The 16136-nt window shown below is 42.5% G+C and overlaps 1 protein-coding gene and 1 long non-coding RNA gene across 11 annotated transcripts in view; both read right to left on the reverse strand.

The window, feature by feature from the left end:
• Positions 1 to 7785, reverse strand: part of mycbp2 (MYC binding protein 2) — a 104766-nt gene extending 96981 nt beyond the window's left edge. For 6 of the 10 annotated variants that reach the window (XM_064311761.1, XM_064311757.1, XM_064311758.1 and 3 more), the window contains exon 1: positions 7066 to 7785. In XM_064311761.1, the coding sequence (XP_064167831.1) occupies positions 7066 to 7334 (269 nt within the window). In that variant the 5' untranslated portion in view covers positions 7335 to 7785. The remainder of the gene's footprint in view (positions 1 to 7065) is intronic. The other 4 variants (XM_064311766.1, XM_064311764.1, XM_064311763.1 and 1 more) reach the window with 1 other exon arrangement.
• A 4028-nt stretch (positions 7786 to 11813) lies between these two features.
• LOC135240385 (uncharacterized) overlaps positions 11814 to 16136 on the reverse strand; it is a 36288-nt gene continuing 31965 nt past the window's right edge. The window contains exon 3 of the long non-coding RNA XR_010325667.1: positions 11814 to 12624. This is a non-coding gene — a long non-coding RNA (uncharacterized LOC135240385). The remainder of the gene's footprint in view (positions 12625 to 16136) is intronic.

Raw genomic sequence — 16136 nt, forward strand, 5'->3', positions numbered from 1 at the left:
AATAATTTACAGGAATTCACAGGAATTTAATTTAATAAAAATAGATTTTGAAGCACACTTCATAGAACACAGTATTAGCCAAATTACACAGAAAGAAATAAGACTAGCCAGTCCGGTAGCTAGCCGTGGTCACAGCGATACTTGGCTATACCTATTATAGCTAGAAGATGGGCAGCCTATAGTATGGAACTAAAAAAAATCAACATTGTCCTCACATATAATACATTATAATAACCATTACAAATCCAACACCACATCGCAGTGCTGTCAATCTTCTGCCAATTTCAAGAGAAAAGCACAGTACAGGGTTCTTCACTACATTCAAAAATAAAAAAGTAGAGAAAAAAAAAACGAACAGTTGAAAAAAATTCCACACAAAAAGTATGAAAAGAGCAGTGGCTGTGGAACAGGGGCAGGGGCCCTCGTGGAAGACGGGAGCAGCCGGGTTCTGGAGCACGTAAAGGCCACTCCTGCACTCCTAAACTTGCTTAAACTCCGGGCTGAGGAGCAGTTTAATTATGGCCTTGCTCGGTGCCAGAGGAGCCAATCGAACGTCAGGTTTATCCGGGTCACTGAAGCCACGTTCCTCTCTTTAATTACACCACACGCATTTATCACCACGCTCTCTTATACTGACTCCCAGATTACCTTATTTTAAATGCAATCCATTTTTACAGCTGGACATTTACTGAAGTAATTCAGGTTTAGCATCTTACTCAAGGGAACAAAGGCACCCCCACCAGGTGGGATTCGAACCCGCAGCCAGGGACGGACTAAGCCTGGAAAAGCCTAAAACAGCTACAAGGTGCATAAACAATTTGTCGACATGTTTAAATGACATGACACTTGGGGGGGGAGGTCTAAATTTGCTGCACTGCAATTTAAATCAACACTGCTTACCTACACTATAGCCAAGATGTGCTTTTAAGTACACAGTTGCGTGTGTAAGCAGAACTGCCTTCAGAAGCGGACACCGCAGCCTGTATAAATGCGCACAGGAGGAAAGCACCATATGATGGGAAGTACTGAGCAGACAACCGCAAATGCATTGAGAGGACACAACAGTAATAAGGAGTTGGGTTTACTGAATCTTTAAAAAAAGATATATATTCTATAAAATAAAAAAACATGCTAAAGTATGCTAACGTCCTGCTGGAGTATGTTCACATTAGACTGTATTTTCTGAGACCTGCTCAGTGAGACCAAACGGCCCTTCTTCTCTTCCGCTCTTTGCCAAGCGTTTATGTCCGTTTGATTTTCGCCACACGTGAGCACGCGCCTACGTTATCACCAGAGCCGATCAAGGAACACATTTCCCATTTCCGTGCCACAACCTCGCTCAACTGCCAAAACCGACAACAGACTCAGCACGAATACTTTCAATCACAAGCCAGTGACTCTCACACTGAGATCTGGACACACTGTAAAAGAAAACGACTATGAATTATTTTAATAATGCCGGCACGTAAAAAGGCCTTTAATCCTACAGTGCTTCTCCTTAGCGTGCAGCACCTTCAGCGTTTAGAAGTCACGGTAACCCCTACCCACAATTCCTGAGGCTCAAGCCCAGTTCTCTAAGCGTCATGCAGCCCTGTGTGGTTTAAGCCTAGCAGTGTTGGCCACACAGAGGGAAATACAGCAGATACAGTCACAGAGTGCAGGGAATTATTTAATCACATTATTTAATCTCGTCCTGCAGGACACCCAAAAGTGCCCTCTCCCTGTAGGACACCCAAAGCACCCTCCCCCTGCAGGACACCCAAAGTGCCCTCTCCCTGTAGGACATCCAAAGGCCTCTCCTGCAGGACACCAAAGGCCCTCTCCCTGCGACACCCAACCTCTCCAGGACACCCAAGCGCCTCTCCCTGCAGGACACCAAAGTGCCCTCTCCCTGCAGGACACCCAAAGCGCCCTCTCCCTGCAGGACACCCAAAGCCCTCTCCTGCAGGACACCCAAAGCTCCCTCTCCTGCAGGACACCAAAGTGCCCTCTCCCTGAGGACACCAAAGAGCCCTCTCCCTGCAGGACACCAAAGCGCCTCTCCCTGCAGGACACCCAAAGAGCCCTCTCCCTGTAGGACACCCAAAGCTTCTGAGACACCCAGCGCCTCTCCCTGCAGGACACCCAAAGTGCCCTCTCCCTGCAGGACACCAAAGTGCCCTCTCCCTGCAGGACACCCAAAGCGCCCTCTCCCTGCAGGACACCCAAAGAGCCCTCTCCCTGCAGGACACCCAAAGCGCCCTCTCCCTGCAGGACACCCAAAGAGCCCTCTCCCTGCAGGACACCCAAAGAGCCCTCTCCCTGCAGGACACCCAAAGGCCCTCTCCTGCAGGACACCCAAGCCCCGAGGACACCCAAGTGCCTCCCTGTAGGACACCCAAAGCGCCCTCTCCCTGCAGGACACCCAAAGCGCCCTCTCCCTGCAGGACACCCAAAGCGCCCTCTCCCTGCAGGACACCCAAGCGCACTCCCTCTTCCTGCGACGGGCACTTCTCTGAGCTACAGAGCACGGCCCCTTTAGAGAGGACCTGCACCGCGGCTCAGTGGAAGACGTTTAAACCACAGGAAGTGAATACGAGACGACACAGGAAGCTAAAAGCCACCGCTGTGCGGAACATTAAACAGCTCACTAAAGTCTGGCTGCTTCGCTTCATTATCCCCACCGACCAGACCAACAGCGCTTTCTGACGTTTACACGATACATGTTTTCACCATAAACTCCTCATGCAACACAGCTGAGATTAAAGACATTTTAAAGATGAAAACTATTTTACTGCAATGCGTTCCAGCCATTCATTTTACACCAGTACAAACACTCAACCTGAGTAAGATGGTTTGCTTTACTCTACAGGTCTGATCCATTCAAAGTATAATTTGAGCTTCTGGCTGTTTCCAAGACACCGATGTCACATTTTAAACCTCTGACCATAGATGGAAAGCTGTGGACAAAGCAAATTCTCAGCAGCACAGAAGTCTCAAACGAGACCCAGAAGCATTAGATTCAGTCTAGCACCGCGCTCTGGAGATGAGTCAGGTCTGACTCACACTCAGTAATACACTCCCCAGGCATGGAGTCACCAAAGGCTAAAGACCAAGGCAACATAAACTTAACCGTCTTCCTACATGTGTTTCAGCACACTGCCAGCACTGCAATCGGGGGTCAGAGCTTTTCACAGGAATCGAAACAGAAACCATGAATTTGAATACATAAACCATTTCAGTGTGAACTGGCTTATGGATTTCCCTTCTCTGAGCATTACAGCCAGTGATTATAACCATGCATCCATTCAACACAAACAGAACTTGCTCAAATGAATCAGGGGACATGTAACTTTTACAGCAACACATTTGAATCATAATATTGCATGCTATTGCCACTGGCAACTGAAACAAATAGGCTACCGCTTACCAACAAAAGTTTTTTTCAGTCCTAATTCCTTTCTTAAATAAAGAAAAACAATCAGGGCCAAAGAAATGATATCACTCAGCACTAGACAATAAGGTGACTCAGTTAGTTTTATATTTTTTGAAGCCAAAAATATAAACCTGATGTTTTATGTTTTCAAACCTCAATTTTAACTACTTTCAACGATCTTTTAAATAATTTAACTAATTTTACAATGTGCCAAAATATATATATCAAAATATATATATTCAGCTTCAAATGTGAACCAAAACAAACCCATGGCAAAGAAAAGCGGCCTAGTCTACTGAGCTGCACTTAACCGGTTCTTCCAGAATAAATGAATAAACAATGACAGCCATACAAACATGGTAATAAACCTAAAAGCAGAAATATACAAAACCCTCAAGCATTCACACAGGTGCTGATCACACCTGGAAGTTTGAAGTTCAAATCAGTCACATTCAACCAGCGCTCAACAACCAGAACCGAACGCAGCATCCTGGATTTAAGGTGTAAAATAAACAGCACTAATTTCATACCAGCCAGCCCCCCCTGCATTTCCTCAGGTGTGACCCCCCCCCCTGCATTTCCTCAGCTGAAACAGCTCTTAAAGGTTCCACCCCACATAAGGCTGTAAAACATTTGCATTGGTGGGAGGACCCGATAACCAAATTAGCCCACTTCAGTCTCACGCACCACAACGAATGCTAGCGCAGGCAGCTGGAGCCACAGCTGCAACACTACATCCACTCTTAAGTGATCAGCGCGTACTTAAAGAGAAACAGAGCACATCCACAGACGGGCACAGGATGAGCCAAGCTATCAAACAAACTGGCATATCGACACACGTTAAAAATCACCTGCCGCAGCAAGGATGCCGTTGGTCCATGTTTCAAGCTAGCCAGGTGTCGGTCATTGGTTTGCTTCTATCCTTTAGCACAGGCCTGAAAGCTTTGGCACACTACACCAAATTTAATTGCCTGCTGGGAATATCATAATTTCATAGAGTTTAAGTAGAAAGGTATTTTAGGTCCCCAGACTTCACTTGCTGCATGTTAAAGACATGATACACACAGCCTTTCTTCACTCGTGGTACCTACTTCCTTGTTGCTAAGCAGTTGCTAGGAAATGCTCAGAGGATGACAACACATGCCCATACGGTTTCTGAGAAATGGAGTCATGCTACGGGAAACATGTATTTCTAACCCATTAAAATGTAGGCCTCAATGCAAAAGTATACTTCATTGACTTCATTCACGTGAATGAATTAAACTGGATCGAAACTGAAATAAACGGACATGCTGCAGCACTTGATTATGTGTTTGAGTGTCAAATTACCGTACAATCTAATACGACCATCAGATCTTAAGACAAAGCTGACATCTCATTATCGTGTCTCACACGCTTGTGAGACTCACACAAGTACCAGCACATATGCAGACTGTTAAATCTGAAAATTGGGAAAATGACAAGTAAATCATGAATGTCAGTGTACTTTTCCTATTAAATAGGGGTGATGTTCTGCCTGCTAGGAGTCGTTCGCATAAACCTTACTGTCTTCAAGCTGGGTTTTAAATGCATCACGCTCTTTATGTTAATTTCACTGACCAGCAATAATAAAAACACATTACTCTTTTTTTTTGGGGGGGTTTGGGGGACAGCAATTATAACGCTACCAAAAGAAAATTCGGGCAAGAGACCATGAAAATGAAATATGCATGATGTAATCATTACCGTCGAATAAAAATATTAATTTAAATTCCGCACTACATGCATAAAGTGGATAACATGAACCACATAGTCGCCTTTCTTATATTTATCACAGAGCATTTCAACACAGGTCGTCAGTCGCGAGCTTAGTCAATACAACAGCCAAAGAACACCGCAGTGATGTCATTCTTTAATTTCATTTATTGATTCGAGTCTGTCCAAGAATACATACACAGCAAATTGTAAACAAAACAAAACGCATTCAAAAAAATGTTTAATACTAAAAAAAAGAATTGAGATCGGCTATTTCTGTTCGTATGTCCACTTACGAGCGGAATATTAATTTTAGAGGATATGTAACTACAGCACGGCACAGCAATGTTCCTGCTAACAGTTTAAATGTGGAAATTCAGTTGTACGCAACTATAAAAGCATACTTGCGACAGCGACGTTACAAACAAAACAAAAACATGAGCGGACAAAACATCTCCACCGCACCCAAAATGATTACCGAGTTACCATGGGAGCTTCAACATACACTGAATGTTTACCTTCAGGTGCCCAATAAATCAAAACGTATTGCCTAGCCAACGTTAGTTATCTACTACGTCATTAGTAGTAAAACATGACAATAAATTCTACTTGTGTCTATTTCCCGATAAGCAGCTATTCTAATCATTACTGGCCAATATGCTAGCTAGCAAAGCCGGTTAGCGTAGCATTAAAGCGATCATACCATCGTAGGTAACTTAAATGGCGCACACTGGCCAACCAGCTAGCTACATGTCCATGCAATTTATTTAGTGCGTGGTTTCTAACTCACGAAAGAGCTGACAGTGTAACTGGCTAATTGTTATGAAATCGCTACTATTGTTGACCGGGAAGTTCAGAGGGCAGCTAGCTAGATGATCATGTCAGAATTGGGTGGAGAAACAATAGCAAATCTTCTGGGAACACCCCCATATAGAAAACTGGGCCTGCTTAACGCAACCCAGTCTCCACAAAATAACTATGTTAATGAGGGAAACTGGTGCTGTACCTACAATACGATTTAAAACCAGTCATGGACGTTTACAGTCTTCGTTTCCCACAAATGACTGCTAATGGAAATGTTACCAGCTAGTTAGCAAACGACACGTATCTTTACCCTGTGCTAGTGTCGTTGCATATTTCTCAGAAGCCGCTGGCTAAGGAAGGGCTGTGGAGACGGGCCCAGAGTAGCTGGCTACGTACAGTAGTTAATGTTTGGTAACTTCAAAAACAACGGAGAGGGTGTTTATTTTCCCTAAAGGATGCTGTCGAATACCAAAAATCAAATTAATATAAAACCCTTTGTATTCCCTACCTAGCTAACCAAAAAATGGCGTTGCGTAGCCATAGACTAGTATAGCCATCTAGCCTTAGCCACTAACTAGCCAGCCAAAAGATAAAATGGTGCATTTTTGTGCTCGCTAGTTCATTAGCTAGTCTATCTGCCTATATGGCGACTCACTGATCGTGAAAATAAAACAAGTGGCACGTAGCTAGATGCAAATGCAATATATTTTTTAAAATATCAGCTGATTATTTCTGAAACACAGTGGTGTTGAGATAAATACATCTAACAGATAATTAGCTAATGCTAACGAAGCAGTTGGCAGCAAAGGAGCTAGCTAGCTGATGATGTCATTGTGAATTCAGTTAGCCAGGTAGCAAACAAGATATTAACCAGTTGTTTGACAGAAAGTTAGATACTGAAGACTGGCGTTATCCAGTTTAATATAAAATGCCAACTAATTAGCTAGCTGATGAAAACGTGTCCATTTAGGTAAACTTACCGGTAGCTACGCACCGGCTACCAGTCCATCTAGCTAACTGAATTAGCTGGCTATGTTAAGCTATACAACCCAAAAGACATAAAATAGCTATCTGTTTTCTGCAGCTAAAGTTCGTTTTTTAACGTTACTTACCTTCCTGGGTTTATCCCCTGCTCTTTGTCGTTGATGGCTGTGGTATAGATCCTCCGATATCTTTCCGCCAAAGCCCTTCCTGAGAGTAGAAGCTGATACCGGCTCCGGCAATCTGACTGGGCCCCGGGAGCAGGACCCGAACCCATCCCGGGTCCAATGCAAGGAAAATCCGTCCCAACTCCAGAAATGAGCCCGACACCCAACCCCGCAGCCGGAGACGAGGAAGGCAAAACCCCACCGGCACCCGCTGCCGCAGCTGCACACATCATCGTTTTGTGTAACAATCCATATATTTAAGTTAACGTTACGTCGAAAGCATTTGTGAATACCTGGCGAATGGTTATTCCAATATGTCCTTAAAAACACAGCGCATCGAGACAGCTGCGTTGGCTATCCCTTAAATGCAAAAAAACAAAATCTTTACATCCACAATGTCCGATTCAAACGGCATAATACAGGCTCACTCCCTCACACGAATGCGAAATATCCTTCCTTTTCAGCACAATAATTTGCTCGTCGTCTTCGGGAATTCAACGATTCAGGCCATATTGTCTCGTCTGCTGGAATGACAGTTGCAGATTATCTTCAAAAAAGCGCTGTGTCGTCCTTTGTTTTTGTTTGTTCCTTGTGTTTTTCTTGACCCCAGACAGGCTGCACCCTTACCAGTGCTGCCATCTTAGCTTCATCATCATCTGGTCGCTTTCGCTGTCATGCATGCTGGGATACGTTTCCATCCAGATAACACAGTACATAGTAATGGCATTATTCAAGGGGAACTGCCGCTGGCTGAATCAGCTATTGTAACGGTGCTTTCACCCCATTAGGTCCGTCATTTTATTTCAAATAATAAAAACTGCAATGCGAGGCATGCAATAATGGACATGAATATATTTTATATATTCATGTTTTGAAGAGATTAATCGGTATACGATTTTCACTCAAGGACATTCAGGTATCAATGTACCGTAGCATTTTACAAAATACATGTATGGGGGGCGCCCTTTTTAAGATATGTTCTTGTTGCAATTCCTCACACATACAGAACGCATGTCAGAAAGACGAACACCCATCAGCCTTTCATGGTGATAACTGGAACCCACGTTACGGGGTAAATTACAATAGCATAGAGTTAATGTGTATTATTATTCTTATTATTGTTTTTTTTTTTGTTATCACCAGGACCTTAGTAACTTAGAAGTGGCAGGTAGCTATAGATCATGCACAAGGTAACTTCCCTCGTGATGATATTATGGCTTTATCAGAACTGAAGATCCAGGTAGGATGTAGAATTCGTGTGAACAGCTGTGGCCCATAAATGAGACCTGTGTTGGAGCAAACATTAGGGTTGCCGTGTTCTTTATTATTCTGGGTAAAACTTAACTCACCTTACAGGAAGTATGTATGCCTTCTGATAACTGCGATTTCCTGTTTCGGATCTTATTGATAAAAATAAAGATAAAAATAGGTCCTATGTCGTTTCCTTGGCAATAGCTGGACATTTTAAAAGTTATTAAAGAATGGGCCATGGGACAGTGCTGATGTTCTGAACAGAACTAAGAGAGCTCGCCAGGACCGAGAATAACACCCAGCTATGAAGAAAGCAGTAGAGTTAATTTGCTTCATTTTCATGAAAATATAAATTGTTTTGTATAAATGAATTTCTTGCTGAATGCAAACAATTTTTAATGTACAAAAGACAGCAAATGTCTTCTATCATGTACACCAACCGTGTATGCGAGTTATGAGTTTTACATTATTTTTCATGCAAAATGCCTAATGAATGTCATTATCCCATTGTGGAAACTACTTGGAATTGCTAAATTAAAGTCACAATAAAAACACCATGTTGACATCCTTTTCTGCTGTCCATTTTACCAGATTATGAATATTTATTTATTTACTTATTTATATTTTTTGTTAAATATACATCGATGAAAGTAAATATTCAATTAGTTTTTAAATTAAAATATTTTTCACTTCTATTCATTACATTGAAAGGGAAAGAGAGGAACAGAGAAAACTAGAGATGTTTGCATTGTCATAATGTCAGAATTTATGGGCATCTCTTTAAAAACTGTAGTTTTACAGCCAGTTTTCTATGGGCAGTCTAACAGGCCCATGCAGTTCCTGCAGTGTGTGTGTGCGCGTGTTGTGTGTGTGTTCGTACCACAGTGACCTCTGCTGTGCACACTCCAGAATTTTCTGAAGACAGCCACACTCACATTTTATTAGCACAAGGTATAGATACAGAAAGATGCAGATTGACAAATGGGGGTGTGTATAAATGAAGGTACATATAGATATAGTGAGTATATACAGTATATAATAGTCAGTTGCTAAGTTTCCATCCACACAGAGCAGAGACACTGAATGCCCTGTTTGATTAATCTACATTTGTTTGACCTTGCAAGCACAGTGCGCACAGTGTGAATGAACCACGGTGCTGAATACCAGGCAAGGGGTAACAGACTGTATGTACCCCACTCCATTTTAAAAATGAACATATGGGGTGTGATATAGATTTAATGAAGATCTTACAATTGAGCTTGAGACAAGCAGCCTTAATGCTATGAATAAGCACAACATGCACTTCCTTTGTGCTCAATTTGTGCCAATCGTTGCAGTGGTAGTTTCTATCTAGGTCATCATTTTTTTCCCCCAGTCTGGTGTGATGTCAGAAAAATAGTGTTTTACTACTGTGTCTACAGAATCTGCTCAATATAATAGCAGTCAGGTATATTTTTATATATGTTAATTTAATTCAAACATTTAAATGTTTTTAATATTATTATTATTATTATTATTATCCCGCATGTCGTGATGGCATAACTAAAAGCTCATGTCTGAGCTGTTTATATTTCACAGAGCTACATGCTATCTTGGGTTTGTTCTTTGGATGCTGGGCTCAGTTCTCTAACAGGGTTGCTCTTTATTTCACAGGAACCATGGCAACGATGGCAAATGAAAAATAATTGGCCATGTTCTGCAGCCTTCAATTGTATAATATCCTGGTGATATCCTGGAGGGGGAAAAAAATTGCAGACACACAAAATGAATCCCAATGCAGTTCTATCTGATGCTTTTATGTTGTGGGTGTACAGACAGCTCTCGGATCAGCAGAGACACAGCGTGCTCCTGCATAAGGAGGCACAGGCATGTGCGCATGCACCTCCCCAGTGTAAAAGCCGCGCACAGTGCCATACTGAAGTCTCCTGACAGAGACGGATCGTGGGGGGAGGGGAACTGAGAGCTGACAGTGGAGGAGTGAGCAGCCTTTTGCAATGGAAATGCAGCATGAGCCTCGGAAGGAACGTACCACACAAACTCACACACGCACGTACAATACACACACGCATGCACACGCACACACACACACGTACAATACACACACACATGCATGCACGCGCGCACGCGTACAATACACACACACGTATGCACGCGCGCACACGTACAATACACACACGCATGCACGTGCGCACGCGTACAATACACGCATGCACACGCACACACGCATGCACACACACACACACGTACAATACACATACACACGCATGCGCGTACAATGCACGCATGTGCACGCGCGCACGCACGCACGCACACCACACATACGCATTGATGCACATGTACGTGTACACACACATGCACGCACATGTGCACACACACACACATGCATATGCACACATGCGTACACATGCACACATGCATACACAGGTATGCACACACCCACACTTTTTTGTGTGAGTGTTTGTGAGTATATGTTCATGTATACTCAGGAGTCTGGCCATGCACATACATGTGTATGTTGATAGCGCTAGCTGATGTGAGACAAGGTTTAACAACAGGGCCTAGGCTCCAGTAAGTCTTCCCCCTTCTGATCTGTTCTTTCTGGGGGAGCAAGCACCCCCCTCTCCAGTAGTATGGGCACACTGTTATTACTTTCCGTAGCGCACAGTTCTGTTTTGATCTTACCCCAAATAACAGTGATCTACCGAGGAAGTACTCTACCACCCCCCTCTCCCCTGATACCCCTCCCCAGTGTATAAATCATTCAGTTGTTTTCCTTCTTCAGTCTTTAATTTTGTAATACACTTTGATGTCGTGCACAGATTCTCACCTCTCCCTGAAATGTGACAACAGTTATAAAATCAGGGGAATACAATTTTCACATATATATGAGTGTGTGGGTCTGTCTCTGTGTGTATTTTGTATATAAATACAACACAGAGCTGGATAATAAAATAATTACAGTGAAAGTTAATTTCATACTTTACCATGACAACAACATCAAAGCCTCTTTGTAATCATTAAAGCTGTTTTGAGAGGGATTGCAGCTCTGTTTTGGAGTGGAGAATTTGCAGAACCAGTTAGTGTCTTCAGGTTTGGCTCAGACAAAAACTATTGGCTGTGAGGAAGGTATAACACAGCCAATGGGAAGACAGTGGGCTGTCATGCATTTTATTCCCATAGTTACCCAGATTACAATTTCTAATGTATGCAACATGTCAGTGGTGGGTTTTTATTGATAAAAAGAAAAAAAAAAGAAAAAAACCAAAAAATTTATGTCATAATTACATTTTCTGTAATTTAACACCCAGTCAGCCAGATTCTGTGGCCTAAACAGTAACTAGTCAGTTAGACAGCTAACTACCTACTTGTATATTTTGTTTTACTAACCAATCTATTGACAGACAATGCAAATCTTTTCAGTTTGGAGCCTTGTTTATCTACACCTACAAACCACACCTGGAAAATTCAGCAGACTCTCACACACGAATACATTCACACCTGTGGGAATACATACCTGCTCCTGCTGTGTCTGACAGCTACCTGGCAAACGAAGGCGGTTTAAACGAGCTTCCAGTTAAGTTTCTGAGTCAGCAACATTTCAGCAGTTGATGGGCAGTAAATAATGGCAAAGTATTTAAACTTGGTTCTTGCACAAAGGCACAACCTTATCACCCATGTGACCCCACAACCTTCTGGGACAGTGTGTCAACACCTCTCACCACGCCCTTTCTGATCCCGTTTCCTAGCTCATGCATTTTAGATGGACGTTGGTTTTGATTGCACTCTTACGTTTAGCCGTTAGCTTAAAGACTGGTGCCTAGATCAGAAAAATTCCATAACTGTGTTTAAAAATATTCCGCCTCTGTGTTCTTTGTCTAGATGAGGCTAAAGACTCACATTTCTCAGCCTTGAGCATACAGCACCCATATAGAAATCCAAAATCCCAAACATTGTGAATACACTTCCAACTGACACATTTATCTCAGGAAAAGGAGAATCTGAGCATCTCTAAAATAAAAAATAAAAAAATAAAAAAACAATTTAAAAGGAATAAACTAGCTTCAATTAGCTCCTCTTTACGTAACACAGAATATATATGAGAAAAGCAAATCTGTAGTTACTGAGTGCTGGGAAGTTTCTCGTAGCCAGTCACACTCAGTTCTCTATTCTGGTAGACAGGGAGGTGGGAGGGACAGTTTTGCTTTATTCACTGTACCTGACTGTACTCTGTGTGTCCTAGAGATGGTTCACAGGGACACAGTGGGAGGATACCTGGAGAGAGAGAGGGAGAGAGGAGGAGAGAGAGAGAGAGAGAGAGAGAGAGGAGGGAGAGAGAGAGAGAGAAGAGAGAGAGAGAGAAGAGAGAGAGAGAGAAAGAAAGAGAGGAGAGAGAGAGAGAGAAAGAGATGGAGAGAGAAGAGAGAATGAGACGGAGGAGAAAGAGAGAGACAGAAAGGAAGAGAGACAGAGAAAAAAGAGAGAGAGACAGAGAGAGAGACTGGGGGAGATAGAGAGAGAGAGACCGAGAGAGAGAAAAAATAGAGAGACAGAGAGAGACTGGGGGAGACAGAGAGAGACAGAGAGAAAGAGACTGGGGGAGATAGAGAGAGAGAGAGAGAGAGAGAGAAAAAGAGTGAGAGAGAGAGACAGAGAAAAAAAGAGAGAGAGACTGGGGGAGACAGCGAGAGAGACAGAGAGAGAGAGACAAAGAGAAACAGGGAGTGAGAGAGCCTGTATGTCCTCTTATTGAATTAGCAGAGATGAGAATATAGCTGCGTGGGTGATGTCATGCTGTAGCTGGGCAGTGTCTGGGCCTGTTAGACTGATGCGTGTTTCTGTTGTGCTTCTGAAGTTCAGTAATATCAGACACACCCTTCTGGCCGCTGGTCTCCTCTTCTCATCAAACAAAACAAAAGAGAACAAAACAAAGATGCACTTCTGTACAGGTCTATCAGTGACTATGCAGCTCTATGCTGCAACAAGGACAAAGAACAAAACCTTTATGAAGTACAGCCTGAATCAGTCTGAAATGGCCTGGATACACAGGGCTTACAATGAGGCCCTTACTGTAGTACAGGGCCAAAGGTAGACTCACAGAGACTGTATAAGTATAATGAGGGACATTTTGAGGGCGACTGCATAATTCATGTGAAATCCAGAATGTCAAATTACATATGCTACAGTGCTTTCAGAACCTCCCCCCCCCTTTAAAAACATTCCATCTATATGGGCTCTATTTCAATTATTTATAGAAACTGTAACTCGTCTGCAAGGCGGGGTCCAACCAGCAGGACAGAACCGCACCGCAAATATTTCCCATCTTCCCCCACTTCTTCCATTGGAGCACATTACAAAGCAACACAGCAAAATAACTTCTAACCTCATGGTAGCATTTATTCATTTATTGAGGACGACTGAAAGAAATATGTGCATAATCTGATGAAAACCATCTTCCTATTTTAAGTAGAAATACAAGATAAAGGCCAGGTACATGTACTATATTAATTAAAGAGGATAATGTCTTATTTTTAAAGTTTTTTAAATATTTGTATTGGTCTATGGATGTTATTACAGCATGTACATTATACATTTATCGAATGTGTGCTGCTTGTTTGAGCATCACAAATAAAGATCAATGAATTAATCATTCATGAACAGTAGAAATTCTCAATTATCAGTCATTGTGCTGACAAAATAAACAGCACAGCCGTACTGTGGATGTCATACATTCTTTAACAGCTTTAGCAGGATTAAGAACCGGACAGACATGCCCTAAGAGGAACACCTCAGTGCTGGGATGGAGGGGTAGAGGAAGAGAGAAGACCAGGCTGGGATGGAGGGATAGAGGAAGAGAAGAAGGGAAGGTCAAAGGTCATGGAGGAAGCACTAATCTAAGAGTGGGGAGGTCATGTGCATTCTTATAAGGTTGGGGGGGGGGGGGGTAACTAAGTTGTGGTAGTTATATTTCATATCTTTAATCCAATGACAAACCAGGCACGAGGAAGCATAACCATGAGCATGAGAACAACGTGCCTGACACTGTGCGTTCACAGCCATGGGAAACCCGCAGTAGCAGGTATCTCTGAGATGCTGCAATGCTCTCATCTCAAAGCCCCAAATCGACATTCCCAGCTTTCCTGGGAAGCGCTTCGATAACAGCAGGCTGCTAATACTGATCCAGACCTCCACAATTTCAGCATGCGCATATATGGCGATAAAGGCAGCGTGTGGCAGTAAGCTGTATTTACGGTCCAAACCAGTGTGAACCTTTCAGAATCATAAACAGATGAGAGATCGGTATATTGAACAGATATATCACAGAGACATCAGCTTGCTGCAGTAATGTTTCCATGGTACCCAGACAAGGCTTCACCCTATCCACTCAAGTAGTGCAGAGAAGCCTCATATGACACCCCACCGCCCCCACCCAGCATGATGCACACGTCCACTTTGAACACATTGCATTTCTCTACTGGTTGTATTTTGAAGCGTTCACATCAGCCCAAAGCTTAAGAGCAAATATTTTAGCATTGTTCGTGGAATGTTTACCAGGAGTGCCGTGTGGTTGCTATGTGACCACACCCTTCCAAACCTGCACGCCACCCTACTACTCCCAAACAGGACAGCAGGAACACAAAACTGACTGCTCCGTGGAGAAGCCTGACACCTACAGCATTCAGACACCCACAAGCCAGTAAAACACACGGTAAAGCAAATTGAAAAAATAGACGCATGTGTGTGATTCACATATTCTGTACGTCTCCTAACAGCTAATCTTGACAGTGTACAGTGTTTGTAATAGTTTGCATTGCATAATAGTTTATTTCTGCTTTATTTCTCGGTCACTGTCCAGCCGCTGAACCTGGGCAACATTTTTAATTGAGTCAAGCCAGTTTAGTTCTAAACTGTGTTTAATAAAACTGAACTATACAATACCACACACGTTTTCTTGCACTTCCTTGTTTGGCTTGTTTGAGTTTTTCACAGAGTTTTTATAAGGAGTGATATAACCTGTAAAGTAATAGGGCTAGACAATATACACCAGCACAAAGTGCTTTTATAACCTGTGATTCTGCTTTTATGAATTAACATCACAATCCTTCATAAGCTGATATTAGACAGAGGACTGGAATTCAGCTAAAACTGATTCGCTGGCTGAAATGAGTAAGCGTGTTAGGAACAACCCAGCAACAACCCAGCAGATGGTCCACCCTGAGGAGTGCTCTAGTAGCCCCTGGGTTGGGTTTGGGGTTGGGTCAGTGTACGTTCGGTTCTTGTTTATTATCTGTTGCTCATCATCCGTATTTGGGTTTATGTCTTTATGTCTTTTTGCCTGTATGGTTCCCTTGAATACAAAAAAGATAAATACGAAAAATAATTGAGAATGTCAGTTCAAAACAATAAATATCAATAATCTACTGCATGTTTTATTTTAATTTTTCACAGATAAACATGATTTCCTTATAGCTGATTTTAAAAAAATATAAATCACATATTTATCGCAAATTAATGGCAAATTCATTGTTAAATGTGAACTGGCAGAAGTAACCTGTAAGCATACACATCGTTTACACAGTCTGGAAATGAGACAAAGATAATACATATTCAGTATTTTTGCATACATTTTATTTCTGTATAGCTTTAAAATTCCAGTAATGTCTTGTGTATATCTGTCCCAGGCTAACAGCTTTACAGGTGCTAATAGGTACATTGCGTACAAAGTTAATTACTTTGCTGTATGTGTGAGAACCTGGCTATGGGATTTCACTAAAGTAGACTTTAAC

The sequence above is a fragment of the Anguilla rostrata genome, chromosome 15 (assembly GCF_018555375.3).
Source record: "Anguilla rostrata isolate EN2019 chromosome 15, ASM1855537v3, whole genome shotgun sequence".
NCBI classification, from domain to species: Eukaryota; Metazoa; Chordata; class Actinopteri; order Anguilliformes; family Anguillidae; genus Anguilla; species Anguilla rostrata.